A 21,023-nucleotide genomic window follows, 5' to 3' on the forward strand; every position below is an offset into this window, starting at 1 on the left:
GGATGTCTGTAAGCGTGTATTCATATACGTTTCAGATTGTGATAACACGTGCCAGCCTAGTTATATATTTGATTTACTTGGACTGTCGTGGTTTTGGTATCATCAAGTCGGTAGTGGACCGCACAAGATGCAATTTGGATTTAGACGCTTTGATTTACCTCTGATTCACAGAAGGGTTGAACTTTCTGGAGTCAAAGGAAAACAAATCCAGCCGCTATAAGCAGATGTTTTTCTTCCTGCTAGTTTGATATCAGAGCCTTTTCATTCAGAGCACCTCTCCTTTGGAATCGTCCGCTAAGCTATTTCCGTTGACTCCTTTGAAAGCAAACTCAAAAGCCATCTGTGTCTTCCTTGCAAACTAATATCCATCACCTAGTTTCCATCATCATTATACACACCCCCCCCCTCTCAATCAACTTCCTCTTGACTGCCTTTTTATTTTGTACTTACTTGTTTGCCTGTCCTTGTTTGTCTCCCCTCCCTCATACTGTAAAGCATCTTTGAGTTGTGAAAAGCGCTATATAAATAAAATGCATTATTATTACCATCACTTCAGTCACATGGCAAGACTTATGTTGATGTGTCATGTCGTATAATGTTTTTATCATTTTTATGCTATGACGTTTGTATTTGTACATTTCTTGTGATTTGGGGCTATAATAAATGTTGATTTGATATCGCACGACTAGTCCATATCACGATCACTTTTGAATAAATTGTGCAGCCCTCTCGCTCCCTCTCACATGATGTAGCCCCTACTCGTCTGTGAAGCGGTACATCAGCGAGGGCTCGTCTCTGAATCTGTGCTGTCGATCCAACACTCCTCCCTGCTGGAGACGAACTCCGTACAACATGGCGTCCGTCCTCTCCGAACACAAGCCCCTCGAAACCAGCCAGTCCACTAAATCACTGCCTCGAAACGCACTGTCAATGGTGGCGTGTAGATGGAGATCATGCTGGCGTAGGAGGGGAGGATTATCTGTGTCAGTAGACGGGGGAATCTGCTCCTCAGAGATGGAAACATGTGCTTGGTTTTTACTCTCGAGTTGGGCGCTGGTTTCATCTGGAATCTCCTGATGAAGAGGACGATGGGAGGGGGAATGTCTCAAAGCCCCACCTTCCTCCTGTGGTTCTTCAAACCTGTCATTATTAGAGGAAGGATTCACCGGTGGAGCCGCTCACACTTTCCCCTGAGCCTCTTTTAGAGAAGGAAGGAAAAACAGGGCAGGCAAAGGGAAGCAGGAAGGAAGAAAGTATATACGGTTAATAAAGAGCAGCAAAGAATAGTGGGTAGACGTTTATGTTACGATAAAAGAAAAGAGTCAAAACAAACAGAAACTCAATGTTTTAGTGAGTAGAGGTGTTTTTTTAAAGGGGCCCTATTGTACTGATGTTCAGGTGTATATGTAGTGTCTCTACTTTAAAGAGTCCTCTCCTGCTGATGTTCAGGTGTATATCAGTATGTAGTGTCTCTGCTTTAAAGAGTCCTCTCCTGCTGATGTTCAGGTGTATATCAGTATGTAGTGTCTCTACTTTAAAGAGTCCTCTCCTGCTGATGTTCAGGTGTATATCAGTATGTAGTGTCTCTGCTTTAAAGAGTCCTCTCCTGCTGATGTTCAGGTGTATATCAGTATGTAGTGTCTCTACTTTAAAGAGTCCTCTCCTGCTGATGTTCAGGTGCATATCAGTATGTAGTGTCTCTACTTTAAAGACTCCTCTCCTGCTGATGTTCAGGTGTATATCAGTATGTAGTGTCTCTACTTTAAAGAGTCCTCTCCTGCTGATGTTCAGGTGCATATCAGTATGTAGTGTCTCTACTTTAAAGAGTCCTCTCCTGCTGATGTTCAGGTGTATATCAGTATGTAGTGTCTCTACTTTAAAGAGTCCTCTCCTGCTGATGTTCAGGTGTATATCAGTATGTAGTGTCTCTACTTTAAAGAGTCCTCTCCTGCTGATGTTCAGGTGTATATCAGTATGTAGTGTCTCTACTTTAAAGAGTCCTCTCCTGCTGATGTTCAGGTGCATATCAGTATGTAGTGTCTCTACTTTAAAGAGTCCTCTCCTGCTGATGTTCAGGTTGTATATCAGTATGTAGTGTCTCTACTTTAAAGAGTCCTCTCCTGCTGATGTTCAGGTGTATATCAGTATGTAGTGTCTCTACTTTAAAGAGTCCTCTCCTGCTGATGTTCAGGTGTATATCAGTATTGTGTCTCTCCTGTGACATGTCTCAAAAACCTAAATAACTACTGGATAGGGAAAACCCCAAAAAGCGTGATAGGGCCCCTTTAAAATATTGTAAGATTTCTGCAAAATTACACATTTACAACATACAGTATGAATGTGTAATCAACTTGAATTTGTTTTGAACAGGATCATTACTTTGTGGTTAGAGAACATCAGTAAGTGCAGCAAAACAGATCAACTGATGGATGACATGCAAAGAGGATGCAGAGAAAAGTCATTGTGGAAAGTAATCACAATTCATGTTGCAGGGACACAGCCAAAAGAGAACAAAATCAAGGAATACAAAAGAACATGCTCATTTTCTCAAATGCCACTCAATTGACAGAAAAATGAATCCAACAAGCAGTAAGAATGTCATTTTTCACCACATATTTGCACATGCTTTCCACAGAGAACACACACACTGAACGACACATAATACAAAACCCAGAGCAGCACTCTTACCTGCGTGTGTGAACTATGTCCTGAACACACTGGTCTTTGTGGTATCGGACAAACTGCGTACAGGTGAGTCTGACTTCCTCCGGTACACCTGAGGGACTCAAATCCTCCGCCTCCCTGCCCTGCCACAGCCACAGAAACCTGACACACACCATGTATACATCACTTCAGGGGACATTACATTGACTTACATGCATTTCCTGGAGACTTATCCTAACCTTAACCATAACCAACACATGCCTAATCCTAACCCTTAACCTTAACCAAGTCTTCACCCTAAAATTAATGATTCCCCTCATGGGGACCTCCATTTTGTCCCCATAAGGGAAGCCAGTCCCCACACGTGACTGTGTAAACAGATGTAGGTCCCCACAAGGATAGTAATGCTAGGTCACACACACACACACACACTCGGGTTTTCTATGTAGTTGTGTTTTAAAACGTTTCGTTCATGTATGAGGGTTTTCAGTCTGTTGCTATAAGTAGGGTTTTTATTGTCTCGTGCTTTTACATTAGTTTGTTTTGTCCGATCGGTTTTGTCTAAATGTATTTATGCTGCTTTTTATATATAATTATTGATGTACAGCACTTTGGTCAACTCTTGTTTTTAAAGGTGCTATATAAATCAAGTTGGATTGGATTCTGATAATCTATACATTAGCTCTGAGCTCCTTATAGCTCTAACACTCACTTCTTCTTGAAGGGCAGGATGATGAGATGTCTGTCCAGACCGAAGATCCCAAAGGACAGGAAGCCCTGAGACAAAGAGGAAGAGGAATGTTAGTTATAGTTGTTTTTTGGGCTCAAATCAGGTCATGTTGACATATTTAACGCACAGACACTCTACACTCAGTGGTACCTGTCCATAGTTTGCCACGGCACAGAAGAACTGCAGCTCCAGGTAGAGTCTTCCTGGATCTTTGTTGAACAGCCACCACAGACAGCTGGACAGATTCTACACACACACAGAGGAAGACAACTCATTTTGACTGGCATTAAGACTCATTCCTGCACCACTGTATTGCGGTTTGTTAGAAAAATATCACTCGTCACCGGCTTGAGCTTCAATATCAGGATCTATATATTTATGATCCTCTCAAGAATGGAAGTAGTCATCAGTTACACAGTCACAAGATGGAGGAATACCGGTTCTTCTAGGGCAATGTTTCTCAAACTTTTTCATACCAAGGACCACCTAACTCCACAAATATCCAGAAACACATCGTTTTTCTAGAACAGATTACAAATCGCCTGAAAATGGTACAAACAAGTGGCAACATGTGACGAAGGTGCTGCACTGGGCTATATCATGCGATCGAAAGTGAAACTTAAGCTCGCTCGGAGTGCGGAAAACTTAAATGTATTTATTTATTTCAAATGTTACCAATATACTCACGGACCACTAGGGGGCGCTCACGGACCACCAGTGGTCCACAGACCACACTTTGAGAAGCACTGTTCTAGGGAATCATACATCCTGTCATGTACAAAATCCTGGCTTTTTCTCAAAATCTCCAAATCCTGACTTTTTCTCAAAATTCTCCCTTTTTCTCAAAATCTCATGTATCTGTGATCCTCTCCAGAATGGAAGTAGTCATCACATACAGAGCATCAACTAGTTCCTGAACAGTGTCCTTCACATGCTGATATCCAAGAGAGGGAGTTACACAGTCACAAGATGGAGGTTCTGGTTCTTATTATCATACATCCTGTCCTGAACAAAATACTGAGTTTTTCTCAAAATTGAAAAAAATCTGACTTTTTTTGAAAATTCTGACTTTTTCAAAAAATGTTGAATTTTTCTCAAAAAAATTGACTTTTTCTCAAAAATGTAACTTTTTCTCAAAACATTTTTTTCGAAATCCTGACTTTTTTCCCCTCAAAATCCAAAATGTCTGACTTTTTTCAAAATCCTGACTTTTCTCTCAAAATTCTGACTTTTTCTAACAAAAATTGACTTTTTTCAAAATCCTGGCTTCAACCTCAGGATCCATGTGTTTGTGATCCTCTCCAAATGGAAGGAGTCATCACATACAGAGCATCAACTAGTTCCTGAACAGTGTCCTTCACATGCTGATATCCAAGAGAGGGAGTTACAGTCACAAGATGGAGGAGTAGAAAGCAGTATTCAATGTTTACTTCAGATTAGCTCCACGTCAGAAATGAGCATGCTTGATGTCTCTCTCCATAGAGGCTGAATCATCATGTTAATCACATAGCTATCATATGCCTCAAACAGTCCTGATGCTCTTCTAGGTAATCACACATCCTGTCATGTTCACAGCTACAGTTGGGATACCTTTGTTATCATGTGGACTCTCATGTTGGAAGAGGACACTCAGGATTTTCCCAACATGGTTTAAATGACTGTGTTTTCTCACCGCTAGCAGGCTGACGAACAGCAGCAGGCAGAGCAGAGCGTGTCTGACCGTCTGTTTGTCGTCAGTGGGCTGCAGCCCGGGGGGGGGCAGGTTCAGCGGCTGCTCAGAGGAGGAGCTCGGCAGCCCGTCAAACAGCGCCCCACTGTGGCCTGGAGAGGGAATGAAACATATAAATTAAAGGTCACCTATTGTGCAAAATCCACTTGTTCATGTCTCTTCTCCATCAACATGTGTCCCCTCTTCCTCATGTCTCTTCTACATCAACATGTGTCCCCTCTTCTTCATGTCTCTTCTACATCAACATGTGTCCCCTCTTCTTCATGTCTCTTCTACATCAACATGTGTCCCCTCTTCCTCATGTCTCTTCTACATCAGCATGTGTCCCCTCTTCTTCATGTCTCTTCTACATCAACATGTGTCCCCTCTTCTTCATGTCTCTTCTACATCAACATGTGTCCCCTCTTCTTCATGTCTCCTCTACCTCTTCTACATCAGCATGTGTCCCCTCTTCTTCATGTCTCTTCTACATCAACATGTGTCCCCCTCTTCTTCATGTCTCTTCTACATCAACATGTGTCCCCTCTTCTTCATGTCTCTTCTACATCAACATGTGTCCCCTCTTCTTCATGTCTCTTCTACATCAACATGTGTCCCCTCTTCTTCATGTCTCTTCTACATCAACATGTGTCCCCTCTTCTTCATGTCTCTTCTACATCAGCATGTGTCCCCTCTTCTTCATGTCTCTTCTACATCAACATGTGTCCCCTCTTCTTCATGTCTCTTCTACATCGGCATGTGTCCCCTCTTCTTCATGTCTCTTCTACATCAACATGTGTCCCCTCTTCTTCATGTCTCTTCTACATCAACATGTGTCCCCTCTTCTTCATGTCTCTTCTACATCAGCATGTGTCCCCTCTTCTTCATGTCTCTTCTACATCAGCATGTGTCCCCTCTTCTTCATGTCTCTTCTACATCAACATGTGTCCCCTCTTCTTCATGTCTCTTCTACATCACATGTGTCCCCTCTTCTTCATGTCTCTTCTACATCAACATGTGTCCCCTCTTCTTCATGTCTCTTCTACATCAACATGTGTCCCCCTCTTCTTCATGTCTCTTCTACATCAACATGTGTCCCCTCTTCTTCATGTCTCTTCTACATCAACATGTGTCCCCTCTTCTTCATGTCTCTTCTACATCAACACGTGTCCCCCTCTTCTTCATGTCTCTTCTACATCAACACGTGTCCCCTCTTCTTCATGTCTCTTCTACATCAACACGTGTCCCTCTTCTCCATGTCTCTCTACATCAACATGTGTCCCCTCTTCTCCATGTCTCTTCTACATCAACATGTGTCCCCTCTTCTCCATGTCTCTTCTACATCAACATGTGTCCCCTCTTCTCCATGTCTCTTCTACATCAACATGTGTCCCCTCTTCTTCATGTCTCTTCTACATCAACATGTGTCCCCTCTCTCCATGTCTCTTCTACATCAACATGTGTCCCCTCTTCTCCATGTCTCTTCTACATCAACATGTGTCCCCTCTTCTCCATGTCTCTTCTACATCAACATGTGTCCCCTCTTCTCCATGTCTCTCCTACATCAACATGTGTCCCCTCTTCTCCATGTCTCTTCTACATCAACATGTGTCCCTCTTCTTCATGTCTCTTCTACATCAACATGTGTCCCCTCTTCTTCATGTCTCTTCTACATCAACATGTGTCCCCTCTTCTTCATGTCTCTTCTACATCAACATGTGTCCCCTCTTCTTCATGTCTCTTCTACATCAACATGTGTCCCCTCTTCTTCATGTCTCTTCTACATCAACATGTGTCCCCTCTTCTTCATGTCTCTTCTACATCAACATGTGTCCCCTCTGTGGAGAGAGACTCTGAAAGTTTCAGGAACAAAGATTCTCTCTCTTTTTGATCCATTTCTATAAAAACCTGTCTGAAAATGAGATGATCAGATTTTGGCCGCTTTGTGATGTCATAACGATGTTTTGTCTTGTGTAACCATTAGCCAATCAGCAACCAAGGTAACCCCCCCCTTATCACCTGAATCTCCTCCTAGAGCACTATTGAGTTCTTTGTAACCAAATATCTCTCAGAGGGGCATGGGGAGGGGCTCCTTATTTTCATCTAAAGTAACAGACAGAGAATCAGCACTTTGGAAACAGGGCTGAAACAGAGGGGATTATGGGTAATGCTGCAATGATCTGTTTGGTGTTTCAGCCAATCAGAGACAGGCTCTGGATATATCTGAGACCTGTAATATATTGATGAAAAACAGTATCATAGGGGACCTTTAAAATATCCTCACATCATGATTTTTTTAAGAATACTTCCCAATGACTGCAAAGCTTTTATTGCACTTTGAAAATGTTTATATGTTTACAAGGAATTTGTTGTTATTCATATTTTGTACCTGTGCCGTTGGACAGCTCTGTCTGCGTGCTGGCTATCATGTCAGGGATTGGCTGGAGAGGAGAGAAACCGTGGGGCTCTGAAAACACAACAGAAGACAACACACATCTTTTAAGTTTGTCCTGCACAATTATTCGAAAACCACAATATGGACCAATGCAGTACTTCAATTAGCACGATGCACAATATTTGTTTTTGAATTAACTGTTGCGGTGCTGCAGAGGTACCCTGACATATAAATTGCATTTTACAAAACATATTTGTTTGGTACAGACCCTCTTAAGAAATCCCACCATTATCATTTAATATATATTTATTATAATGATTATAATGACGCAAAAATAACCAATCCCTCCTTCATACTCCTTTTTATAAGGTGCCAATACAAAAAACACACAAGAGACGTACAACATTCAGGAGAAGACAACACACAAACAACAAGCATTCATACTTCAATATGCAGATACAGTTAAAGTGCAGGAATATATCGGTTTAAGTAAAAATAAATATGTTTGAATGTGTCTTACCTGAGTTGGAACTGTAGGCCGGTGAGGTAATCGTCCCTTGTTGTTGTTGTTGTTGTTGTTGTGGATCTTCCAGGCCACCGTTGGTCCTGGGCTCTTCGCTGAGGCCCGTCACAGCGGCTCTGTTCAGGGCCTCGTAGCCGCTCTGCTCCCTCTCCCCCTGGCTGAGCCCCATCAGAGAGATCGCTCCGAGCAGCAGGCTGACCGCCAGCACCACCGTGGAGCTGATTATCTGAGGAGAGAAGACAGGATTCAACTTCATGCACTACTTACGTTTATTTTTTGTCTTTATTATACAGGCTACAGACACAAAACATGGACATTACAATAACAACAAGAGACATTCCTATCTCAGACAAAAACAACAAAATACAGTCAGTTGGTCACTTCAACATTTCATAAACAGTTGACAGTCCAATATCATCAAAAGCATTTATTATTCCTTTTTATCCCACTCTTCGCTCGAGCTGATTGTTTCCGATTTCATGGTGTGTTGAGCCACCCTTTGACTCTTTGTGGCAATCATCCTTTCCAAAATAAATTGTGTTTTTAATCTACTTAACTGCAGGTCCGCTGCAACTCTGACTACTTTTAAATCCAGACTAAAGACTTTTCTTTTTGTCGCTGCTTTTAATTGAACTGTTCACATCTTAAACTGCACTGTAACTTTTATCCATGTACTTTTTCTTTTAATGTTTAATTGAACTGTTCACATCTTAAACTGCACTGTAACTTTTATCCATGTACTTTTTCTTTTAATGTTTATTTTATTATCTTTTCTTTTTAATGACTGATTTTAAATGCATTTTCTTAATGTCTTTCGTAAAGCACTTTGAATTGCCTTGTGTTGAAAGGTGCTATATAACTAAACTTGCCTTGCCTACTTTTCACACACCTTAAATTCAGATTTCCCCTTGATTGAGCTTTAAAAATAAGTATTCATCAACTGTGTATTGTCCTCGTCCAAAAGCCCAAACAAAAGACCAAAGGGAGTAAATGCAAAATCAATATAAAGTGTCTTAAGCCAATTTTGAATCTCAGTCCACAGTCTTGCAACGTATGGTCATAAAAAAATAAGTGCATCTGGTCTTCCTCTTCCTCCTCACAGAATCTACAAATTGGTTTGATATTAAAAGCGTTGAGTTGTTTTTTTGTAGCGATAATCTTGTAAAAGATCTTCAGTTGGAAGATTCTTGAATAGGAATCAATTGTTGTTTTGTATATCAGAATATTAAATTCTTCTTCCCAGAAAGAACAGACCGCATGAGGAAAAGAAGTAAGGCCCTTGCTCTGTAAACAGTGATTATAAATTATTTTATTTATTTTCATTTTTGATAGCCATTTCTGACTTCTTGTGTGAGGTGTACAGACCTGTTGTCGGTTTCCATCTTTTTTTAATTTATGTTTCCAGTTAGTTGGAATCGCTGAAAGCAGTTGGTTAAAGTGAAGGAAATCACATATCTGACCAAACATACAGCGAAAACACTGATATGAAATTAAATTACCTGTGCTATCTACTAAATCATTCATGAAAATAATTCCTTTTCTCAGGAGACTTTCCCATACGACTTAAGTTTCTTTATTATAAGTGTTGGGGAATCATTAGCTTAGGTATTCAACCTTCGACCCAGTTCATAATTTTCTCCTCTCACTGTCTCCTTTCCCACAGCATAGGTCTACGGCCTTGGGTATTGCTGCTATCTCTTAAGGAGGCGCAGCTTGGGCGCATTGTTGTTGCCAGTCTATGACCGAGCACAAGCCGCCATGAGGTCGTTTACTGTTCAGGGACGTAGGCGCACATTCTTTCCTATGGACGAGAGCTGAACTAGTTAAAACCTCGAGCAGCAGAAAGAGGTCTTCAGAATTGGTTTGGAAACCGTTGTGTCAACTCGTAACTCCAAATAAACCGTCAGTGTTTGCCATCAAAGCTCCAGCTCTCCTCGTGTCTCTCTGAGTCCTGACTCTCCATTGCTTCAGAAGTTTCCATCACAATAAGTACAAGTTAAGATGTACAAGACAAGTCACGGGCCACGGTTTGACCACACGGTTGAGATGCCACCATCAATTCTGAGGGTTCTCCTCTCTGGTAGGAGGTGTTAACTAGTTTGCTGAGGGTAATCAACATTCTTCAATAGTTAGACTAAACAGCTGAGGGACACAACTTTGGTTGTCGCTTATGGCTCGGAGTCATCTGAGCGAGTGAGTTAGTGAGCGTGTGTGTGTGTGTGTGTGTGTGTGTGTGTGTGTGTGTGTGTGGTATGTGTCAGAGGGCAAAGGAGGACATGCAGGGCAAATGATTCCCTGACACATTTGAATAGGGACTATGTCAGTATCTCAGGGTGTAGGGACTTGGCTTGGGAAACAGATGGTCACTGTTTCAAGTCCTAGTATTATGTATTTATTTCAACAAGGACCTTGCATACAAATACATTAATCTCAGAAAAGAGAAGAGATGCCAGATTATAGATAATAGCTCATTTGCATCTGCAGTCCTGAGGCAGGTACGTAACAATCGACAAACACTAAAAACATCATGTCTATCACACAAACAATTATAAAACATGATAGACAAGACAAATACAAAATGTGTAGCTGAAGGTGTGCCAGTTCCTGGGACCTCCTGGTTTTGCATGTGTGGATGTATGACCTAAAGTGTATTGGTGCCGTTTGAATGTGTGTACTTGTACTGTATATACTCACAGTAGAACTTTTGTGGGATTAATAAAAGTATGTTTTCTTCAGAAAGAAATGAGAAGACAGAAGTCAAAACAAACTAACCTGAGCTCTACCGTAGAAGAAGGCAGAGTCTATAGAATCAGTCCTTTCTCCTAATAACAGAAGACCTCCCACCATCAGGAAGGGAACCCTACACACACACACACACACACACACACACACACACACACACACACACACACACACACACACACACACACACACACACACACACCACACACACACACACACACACACACACACACACACACACACACACACACACACACACACACACACACACACACACACACACACACACACACACACACACACACACACACACACACACACACACACACACACACACACACACACACACACACACACACACACACACACACACACACACACACACACACACACACACACACACACACACACACACACACACAAATATATTTTTATCTCAGTCAACGTAAATAACTGTGGCACAAGTACACTTTTACAAACCAATTGAAGTGTATAAGTATTTATATAAAAAGTAGTGAGGAGTCTTGACTTACCCCCAACCCAAAGCCATGAAGATTCCTGGTCTGAGTCTCAGCAGATCATTTCTGTTTGTCAGAGCGAGACACAGAGGGATTAAACCTGAAAAAATATCAAAATAAAAAAAACATTTAAAACACCAGTGTGTACATGCATGCATTATGAAGAGTATGAAGTCTTAGTGACGAAAACAGCATCCACATCCCTGGGAACTCATTTCAAGCTGTCTGCAAGTGTTTGTGTGTTTTAAGGGGTGGGGCGTTTTGCAAGTATGTACATGCTTGTGTGTGAGGGGGTTTGCAATAAAAGAGATTCTTATTATCTGTGATGGTAACCGTTTAATATCTAAATAGCTAAATATTGTTGAATGTAGCTTAAAATAGTATTCTGTTCACCTGTCCAGATGTAGGTGCTGTACAGAGAGCCGTAGAGCAGACTGAAGGTGAGGATCTTTCCCAGCAGATTGTCATCTTGTGTCGCCAAGAAGTTCCACAGGATCATACTGACACACACCAAAAACTACAGGAGAGTACACAAGTGAATATGAGGAGCCATTGTTATTTCTGTTTAACATCACATGCTGTACACGACTTGATATCAATATTGTGTTTATAAAGTACTTGAGATGTGACTGACCTGAGCGAGGAAGAGATTTAAGGCAAAGAGGTGAGGGAGTCTGTTGAACTTCCTGCTCAGCAACATCACCACTATGGTCCACACCTGAGGGGAGACACAGGCACACACATTATTCATTATGTGCTTACTGTTAAGCTTACTGCTTACTACTAACACAAACATACCGAATAACAAATAGTATACAGTGCAGGAAGAAGCAGAACATGTGTGTGTGTGTGTGTGTGTGTGGGTGTGTGTGTGTGTGTGTGTGTGTGTGTGTGTGTGGTATGTATGTATGTATGTATGTATGTATGTGTGCGTGTGTGTGTGTGTGTGTGTGTGTGTGGTATGTGAATGTATGTATGTATGTGTGTGTGTGTGTGTGTGTGTGTGTGTGTGTGTGTGTGTGTGTGTGTGGTATGTGAATGTATGTGTGTGTGTGTGTGTGTGTGTGTGTATGGTATGTGAATGTATGTGTGGGTGTGTGTGTGTGTGTGTGTGTGTGTGTGTGGTATGTGAATGTATGTATGTATGCGTGTGTGTGTGTGTGTGTGTGTGTGTGTGTGTGTGTGTGGTATGTGAATGTATGCATGTGTGTGTGTGTGTGTGTGTGTGTGTGTGTGTGTGGTATGTGAATGTATGCATGTGTGTGTGTGTGTGTGTGTGTGTGTGTGTGTGTGTGTGTGTGTGTGTGTCTGACAAACATGTTTTGCATTTTTTTATTCATACAGTAGTCGTATTTTTAGATTCAGCAAACACACTCACCAGTGCTAGCAGGCTAACGATGCTAATGTTGAAGCTAACGTTTTGCAGTTCAGTCACCAGGGGGGCGGGGTCCATCAGAGGGATCGTTAGTAACCATGCCGACACGTAGATGATGGGAGCCGACAGAAACGTACTGATCACCATCCCGGATGTTACCTGAGGAAAGGGAAAGGAGGGGAATATCAAAATGTGTTTTTTCGTTAGCAAAATTAGATAACATCTTAATAATTTACCACAACATGTGCAGTAACTGAAGGGAAAGAATGACAAAATGGAACACCTTGGAAAATGCCGTTTAATAGTCTTAATTTTCGACAAAAAGGGACTTCCGGTTGGACGAACATGTGAGGGCTGCGTTGTCTCGTTCTCCCACGATTTTACTTTCTACATTTAATTTAAAACCACCGAAGTTGAGTTAAACCCGTATTGTGTGAACATAATTTGGACTATAAATCAGAACAATCCGATGTGATGCCGAAACCTGCGTTGAAAACGGAGACGAAACAGGCAAAAAAGACCGAAACTGCTGTCTCAAGTGCAAGTGAAGTTGCTGGCGCGGACATGGCTAGCATAATTAGCCTGCTTGAAGAGCACAGAGCTAGCATTTCAGCTGACTTCAAAGCTGCCTTTGCGGTACTGGAGGCGAAGCTGAACCAAACGCAGACCACAGTAGCAGAACACGGGGAACAGATAGACTCTCTTGAGACCAATGCCAATCTGCAAGATCAGCGACTCCGTATACTCGAGGAGAAGTGTGCGGTATTAGCAGATAGCAATGCTAAGCTAGCTGCGAAGACCGCAGATCTGGAAGGTCGGAGCCGCAGAAATAACATTAGAATCATTGGACTTCCTGAGTCTATTGAGGGACCCCGGCCTACAACCTTCTTTTCTGAATGTTTGGTGGAGCTACTAGGCAATGAAACTCTCTCATCCCCTCCCGAGCTGGACCGTGCACACAGAGCGCCGGCTGCTAGGCCGCAGCCAGGGACGAGACCGCGACCTGTGATATTGCGGCTGCATCGCTACCAAGTAAAGGACCTGATTGTCCGGGAGGCCCGCAAGAGACGAGGGGATCTCCGCTACCGTGGGACACCAGTGCAGATCTACGAGGACTTCACACAGGAGGTTCTCGAACAGCGGGCGAAATACCGAGACATCATGTCAAAGCTGTACAACCTAGGCCTCAGACCGGCTCTTCTGTTCCCTGCTCGCCTGCAGATCACACTTGGAAGTGGGGCTAAGAAAAGGTTCCCCTCGCCCCTGGAGGCTGTAGCCTTTGCAGCTGGCTATGAACGCGAGCCGGCTAACTAACCACTGATGTTGTGCTAGGCTAGTGGTGGCTGAGCTAAGCTGGGCTAGGCTAAACCGCGCTGGCGCTGCATTGATGGTGGACTGGGTACGTTACAACCGTTATGTTGGGACACAATTGATTGTATAATCTAACGTTACCTAGCCATGACAGCGCACAATGCGACATGTTGTCTACATTTATTTTTTGTATGATTACATTTGTATATTTACACTATATACCCGGGGTGTTTTTTGCACTTTTTCGAATGTCCTTGTTAACTCATGCTGTTCACAATTGTTTCTGGGCACTTTACAGCCGTCGTTCTGTTGGGACGTCATTTCTTTTATAACTAACGTTGCTCGGCCAAGTCAGCAGACGATGTGACATGTTTACATCTATTTTAATTTAATTTAATTGTTTTCATTTTTGTATTTACACTATACCCGGGATGTTCTTGCACTTTTGCAATGTTCTTGTTAACATTTGCTGTTCACAATTGTTACACTTACTAAGGAGGTTGTATCTGCATGATGTGGGTACTGAGACACCTTGAAGAAGGAGAGATGATTCAGGTAGGGAAGTTATTGCCAATTTCATTGGCAGATGGAGCTCAGGGGTGGGAGGGAGGGGGTCTAGGGCATGGGAGGAGGTGGGAGGGAGTAGAGGATGGGAGGGAGAGGGCGGGAGAGGGTGGGGCATTTATCTTGATGGGGCTACAGGTTTCCATTTGTTTGAGGCAGCTGTTTCATTTACATTCTCTTTTGTCATCTTTATGTACACTGTTCTCTCCATTTTTAGTTGTGGATGTTCTAAGGCTGATCTTACACCTTCGATGCTGTATGCAGTGTCATGGCTAATATAACTGGTACAGGGACTGGTGGTGGACAGGCGGTCAGGATACTCTCTTTGAACACTGGTGGGTTGAATGCTTCGGTGAAACGCACAAAGATTATGACACATCTTAAAAACCTGAAGGCGGATATAATGTTTATACAAGAGACACATCTCTGTAAATCTGATCAGCGAAAGCTGAATAGGCCGTGGATTGGACAAATGTTTCATTCACAATTTAACCTAAAGACAAGGGGCACAGCCATTTTAATTCGGAAAAAAGTAAATTTCACCCCTACTAATACAATTTTAGATCCAAATGGACGTTATGTCATCATTTCTGGTACTCTCTATCAGAAGCCGGTCATCTTAGTTTCTGTGTATGCTCCCAATTGGGATGATCATAATTTTGTGAAATCGCTATTCTCCACCATCCCCAATTTGAATTCCCATCTATTGATACTGGGAGGAGATATGAATTGTGTTATAGACCCAACACTAGACAGATCTAGTTCCAGAACTGTGGCGCCCTCTAAAACGGCACAGACTCTCTCTGCTTTTATGGACCACTATGGCTACGTCGACCCGTGGAGATTTTTACACCCCTCGGCTAGGCAATACTCTTTCTTTTCCCATGCACATCGTTCATACTCTCGCATAGATTATTTTATTGTTGATAAAACATTTATTTCGTCGATTGTCTCCGTTCAATACTCACCGATAACTGTATCAGATCATTCAACTGTGATCCTGGACCTTCACTTTGATCATAAGCCTAAGGAATTTAGATTCTGGCGTCTTGACCCTCTTTTACTTTCTGATGCAGCCTTTTGTGAGTGTATTTCGGAATCAATTGCATTCTTCTGTGAGACCAACCAAAATGAAGAGACCTCTGCGTCCCTACTCTGGGAAACCCTTAAAGCTTTTCTTAGGGGTAAGATCATCTCGCATACGTCTCATGTTAATAAACTTCGTAGAGCACGCCAAAGAGAACTGGAAGAATCTATCATTAATCTAGACAACCAACTATTTTCCACTCAATCACCTGATCTATCTAAAGAACGGATGGGGCTCCAAACAGAACTTGACCTTCTCCTAACAAGAGAGGCTGAACGACTCCTTCTACACTCACGAGGGTCTATATATGAACATGGTGATAAAGCTGGCCGTCTCCTGGCCCACCAACTAAAGGCTAGGGTGGCCTCGAACCAAATCACCCAGATTCGGGACGGGTTGGGCTCTCTCACTTCTGACCCGGGAGAGATTAATAACATCTTTAAAACCTACTACTCTCGTCTCTACACGTCTGAATCCCCTGATAACGAAGATCAGCTACATACATTTTTGGATAAATTGGATATGCCCAAGATTTCGACTAACGACCAACAGACACTAGATGCCAACCTGCAGCTTGCTGAGATTAAAGAGGCAATACAGTCCATGAATAGTGGCAAATCACCGGGACCTGACGGATACCCGGTAGAATTCTACAAAAAATTCTCAAATCAACTTTCCCCATTATTATTAGATATGTTTAATTCGTCGTACGTCCAAGGCTCACTGCCGCCTACCCTTATGCAAGCCTCTATCTCTCTGATCTTTAAGAAGGGTAAGGACCCGTTGAGCTGTGCATCATATCGCCCAATCTCGCTCCTGTCTGTAGATGTGAAAATACTTGCGAAGATTTTTGCTCGCCGGTTGGAATCTATTATACCCTCCATCATTTCGGAAGATCAGACAGGATTCATAGGGGGGAGGCACTCCTTCACAAATGTCCGAAGACTTCTCAGCGTCATCCACAGCCCGCCTTCTCCTGCTGAACCGGAGGTTGTCATATCTCTTGATGCTGAGAAGGCCTTCGACAGGGTTGAGTGGGCCTATCTGTTTTCTGTCCTTCAACAGCTGGGCTTTGGTCCAGGCCTCGTCTCCTGGGTTAGACTTCTGTACTCTTCTCCTCACTCCTCTGTATGTACGAACACCCAGCGCTCCAAATTCTTTCCTCTTTTTCGCGGGACGCGTCAGGGGTGTCCGCTCTCCCCACTACTATTTGCAATTGCTATCGAGCCATTGTCGATTGCTCTAAAAGCAGAGAGAGGAATTAAGGGGATTCAGAGAGGGGATATCGAACACAGGGTCTCGTTATATGCTGACGACCTCCTTCTGTATGTGCGCGATCCTATAGCTAGTACTCCACACATTCTCTCACTTTTGACCACTTTTGGTTCATTTTCAGGATACAAATTAAACATCCAAAAGAGTGAATGTTTCCCTATCAACCAATTGGCTACAGAATTACCTCCGTTGTCGTTGCCTTTTAGAATATCCAACTCAGGGTTTAAATATCTGGGCATTGCAATCACGCAGTCTTTTAGTGCGCTACGGGAACAAAATCTTACTGTCCTGACGGCAACAGTCAAATCTGACCTGCAGAGGTGGGGCCATCTGGCACTCTCTTTAGCAGGAAGAGTTCAGACAATAAAAATGAATGTACTGCCCAGATATCTATACATGTTCCAATGCCTACCTATTTTTTTGCCTAAATCTTTTTTCACTGCTATTGATAATATGATTTCCTCATTTATTTGGGCTGGTAAACATGCAAGAGCTAGTAGACCATTACTGCAGAGGGACAGGTTCCTGGGTGGGCTTGGTTTACCTAACCTTATGGGTTACTACTGGGCCACAAACACACACAAGATCATGCTCTGGTTCACTTCACCCCAGAGTGACTGGTGTCTTGTGGAGGCCAACTCATGTCGATCCACGTCACTTCAAGCCCTCGCGTGTAGCACTCTGCCCCTTTCCCCCTCACAATTCACATCTAACCCCGTTGTAATTGGCACTTTAAAGATCTGGGCACAAGTTAGACGTCACTTTGGTTGGCTTACTCTTCCTCAAGCAACTCCTGTCTGTAACAACCATCTATTTTTACCAGCCACAATTGACCCCCGATTTTCTCACTTGAAGAGGGAAGGCCTCCGCTGCATAGGGGAGTTATACATTGATAGCCTGTTTGCCAGTTTTGACCAACTACGGGTTGCCTTTAATCTAAGAGGATCTGATTTCTTTAGATACTTTCAACTAAGGGATTTTGCTAAGACCCACTCTCCACAATTCCCTCAATCCCTGCCTCCCAGTGGAGTGGATCTTGTACTTAGAGCAAGAACTTTGTCTAGGCGCCATGTCTCTTACTTTTATGATCTTTTTTCTCCGGTTGATGAATCTGCCATTAACAAGATTAGAACTAATTGGGAAAAGGAACTACAGTTCACCTTCTCTGATGACTTTTGGAAGAAGGCCCTGAGAGCCGTTAACTCATCCTCCAGTTGCGCTAGACTCAGCCTAATACAGTTTAAAGTTCTCCATAGACTACATTATAGCAAGGCTAAGCTCTCCAGGATTTATCCAGATAGATTGGATGACCGGTGTGATAGATGCTCCCAGGCCCCCTGCGACCTGACTCACATGTTCTGGTCGTGCCCTAAATTATCTAGCTTCTGGCAATCTTTCTTCGAATGTATTTCTGAAATTGTAGGTCTAAAAATCTCTCCATCCCCTCATGTAGCTGTTTTCGGTAGGCCCCCAGATGGAATCAACATTACAAACACTCAAACCAATGTCATCGCCTTTACCTCCTTGATTGCTCGTAGGAAAATCCTTCTTTTGTGGAAATCTCCTTTACCTCCCTCTTTTCAAATGTGGCTGAGTGATACTATGTCTCTTCTAAAGTTGGAAAAAATTAAGTTTACTCTCCGGGGTTCCTCAGATAAGTTTTACGCTCATTGGAGGCCACTGATCAGCTATGTAGACCGTCTTCCCCCTGATATGGTGTCGCTGTAGGGATTCTCCCTTTATTTATCCGTCTATAATTCTGATATGATTACTCCCCTGTCCACCACATAGGCAGCCCATGTGACATCCCTGGATATGTGTTAGTATGTATGTATGTATGTATATGTATATTATTGTATCTATCATTTTGTATTGTATTGATGTACTGTTGCCTCAGTGCTCCGGGAGAGGGGTGGTTGGGATGGGGCGGGGTTAAGGGAAAGTGAGTAAGGGTTCTTTTGGGAGGGAAAAAATGAAAATGCCTTAATTGCTGTAATGCACTGTTACACTTTTTTTTCTTTTTTTACATGTGAATAAAAATATTAAAAAAAAAAAAAAAAAAAAAAAAATAGTCTTAATTTTCGCTAAATGTATTTATCAACTTGTAATGCTTTTTAAGACCCCGCGGACACCCTGCTATGTGAAGCACTTTGAATTGCCTCGGTGTATTTAACTGCTGTTTTAAGTTTGATCACAGCATCAACAGTACTTACCACCTCTAGCTCGAGGTTGTAGTGTGCAGCATAGATGGCCACACTGGGTGCCGTTGGGAAGACTCCATACAGGAAAGCAAAGTTAGACAGACTGGTGTGATTGGAGCTGGTGCTGTTCACTCCAACATCCAGAATATCCACCATGTCTTTACACACCAGAGGCATCACCAGGCTGCAGAGAGACACACACAAACATATACAACTTCATCAAAGACCAGCTGTTAAGGCAGTCATAGTTATTGAGGGTAACTTAGGGGTGTATGGAAATATTGTGGCACACCACTTGTGCAAGAAATAGTCCCTTTATGAAGCTTATAAAAATGGAAATATTTTTTTTAAAGCCGTAGTTGGTGGTGTCATTGCACTGGGCAGAAATACACTATATTGAGCGGTTCCAGCGAACATTGCCTCGCTATACTTTAACACTTTTGATTATCCGGTGTACTGCAATTAAAGCCACCCCCACATTCAAATCACACATTAACCCAATCCCAGTCCTGCTTACAGTTTGGCTGTGATGAGGAGAATCAAGGCGACTCCGGTGTCTCTGGTGAGTTTCCTAAGCTGGCCGACCTGCGAGAGACAAAGAGAAATTACTAACTGATGCTGAAATGGAAATGATGCAGATTATAACATTTACATGGGTGAAAGGCAGGGACAGTTTCATCCCACAGACTATTAAACACCTACACTTCAAACAACATCATAACATTAATCTGGCTGCTACTTAGGAATTATTTATCTAATATATCATTCCAATCATTATTTCATTTTTTTTTTACTATTTTTCCTTTTGTATTTACTATTTACTTCTTTTTGTGTATCTGTTTAATTGTGTTGCTCTGTTGGAGGAGTCTGTGACCTAAGATTTTCATCGTCATAACTACACTGTAGCTATGTTCGTATGACTAATAAAAGCCTTGAAACCTTGAACGACAAACAGAAATACAGCATCATAGGTAGGCTCTGCACACTTTACTCCAGAGGCCTGTACTACGAAGCCGGTTCAACATAACCTGGATATGTTTGAGTTACCCGGTTTACCTAATCCAAAACAAACGCGCTCTCGCTAAGCGGTCCTACGACGCTGGTTATCAACTCGTTAACTCGAGCCAGCTTTGCCCTTTCTAGTTAGGTGCACACATAAAAGGGGCGGGGCTAGCAACATTTGACCAATCACAAACATGGAGAAGCGTACTGACAACGCAGGGTCATACTTCCAGAATGAAAAGTGAACTATAATATTAGACATATGAAGAAGTTAAACTTTAAACATCCATGACTTAAACACTTGATCCAGGATCAAAGCCACAGAGCTGCACCTGCAAGGTGAATACAGCTGGTAACAGAACAAGTGTTTGAATGCGTACATTAACAGGTTTATGATATCACTGCCCCGTCTAAGACACGATCTGACTTTAATTACATTTGACTCGAGTGTTTCGTCAACTTAATGTGTTGCTTAAAATAATCCTTCTGCATACAGTATGTGACACTGTGAGTGTTGCACGGCCAGATACGGCTCAGCTGACTCAGATCAGGAAATATATGATACATTATGAAGTGATATGCCGCGGACTGTACTTAATGTTACTCTGATCCGGTTACTTATGTTGTGGCAGATATTCAAGTAAGCTTTCTTAACGCTAATGTTATAATAGTCAGATTGCTCTGAAGATGGAGGTGACATTCTATTAATGTTCACGTTCACACAGTCGGGGATTTCTGTCTTTCCTGCAACGGCAGCTTTTCTGTATTTCCTTTCTCCTGTAATATGACTTGATCGCTTTAAACTCCGCACACTGAGCTCTGATTGGTCAGCAGGCGGTGCTTTCACTAAGTTGATCTCTTAGCCTGGAACCTAACCTGCTCCGGAGCAGGCTAGCCGCTCAGCATAAGTTACCATGGAGATCTAGCC

The 21,023-nt window shown here is 42.5% G+C and overlaps 1 protein-coding gene across 2 annotated transcripts in view; it reads right to left on the reverse strand.

The window, feature by feature from the left end:
* Positions 1 to 72: 72 nt before the first annotated feature.
* gpr155b (G protein-coupled receptor 155b) overlaps positions 73 to 21,023 on the reverse strand; it is a 31,876-nt gene continuing 10,925 nt past the window's right edge. The window contains exons 7-20 of one of the 2 annotated variants that reach the window (XM_034216500.1): positions 19,611 to 19,678; positions 19,106 to 19,277; positions 12,659 to 12,814; positions 11,915 to 11,998; positions 11,674 to 11,797; positions 11,296 to 11,380; positions 10,793 to 10,880; positions 8,018 to 8,246; positions 7,492 to 7,569; positions 5,067 to 5,215; positions 3,545 to 3,640; positions 3,377 to 3,441; positions 2,689 to 2,826; positions 73 to 1,140 (exon numbers count right to left, since the gene is read on the reverse strand). In XM_034216500.1, coding sequence (XP_034072391.1) covers positions 756 to 1,140; positions 2,689 to 2,826; positions 3,377 to 3,441; positions 3,545 to 3,640; positions 5,067 to 5,215; positions 7,492 to 7,569; positions 8,018 to 8,246; positions 10,793 to 10,880; positions 11,296 to 11,380; positions 11,674 to 11,797; positions 11,915 to 11,998; positions 12,659 to 12,814; positions 19,106 to 19,277; positions 19,611 to 19,678 — 1,917 coding nt within the window. In that variant the 3' untranslated portion in view covers positions 73 to 755. Of the gene's footprint in view, positions 1,199 to 2,688; positions 2,827 to 3,376; positions 3,442 to 3,544; positions 3,641 to 5,066; positions 5,216 to 7,491; positions 7,570 to 8,017; positions 8,247 to 10,792; positions 10,881 to 11,295; positions 11,381 to 11,673; positions 11,798 to 11,914; positions 11,999 to 12,658; positions 12,815 to 19,105; positions 19,278 to 19,610; positions 19,679 to 21,023 lie in introns of both variants that reach the window. The other variant, XM_034216501.1, reaches the window with a different exon arrangement.

Source organism: Gymnodraco acuticeps, unplaced genomic scaffold (genome assembly GCF_902827175.1).
Source record: "Gymnodraco acuticeps unplaced genomic scaffold, fGymAcu1.1, whole genome shotgun sequence".
Lineage (NCBI taxonomy): Eukaryota > Metazoa > Chordata > Actinopteri > Perciformes > Bathydraconidae > Gymnodraco > Gymnodraco acuticeps.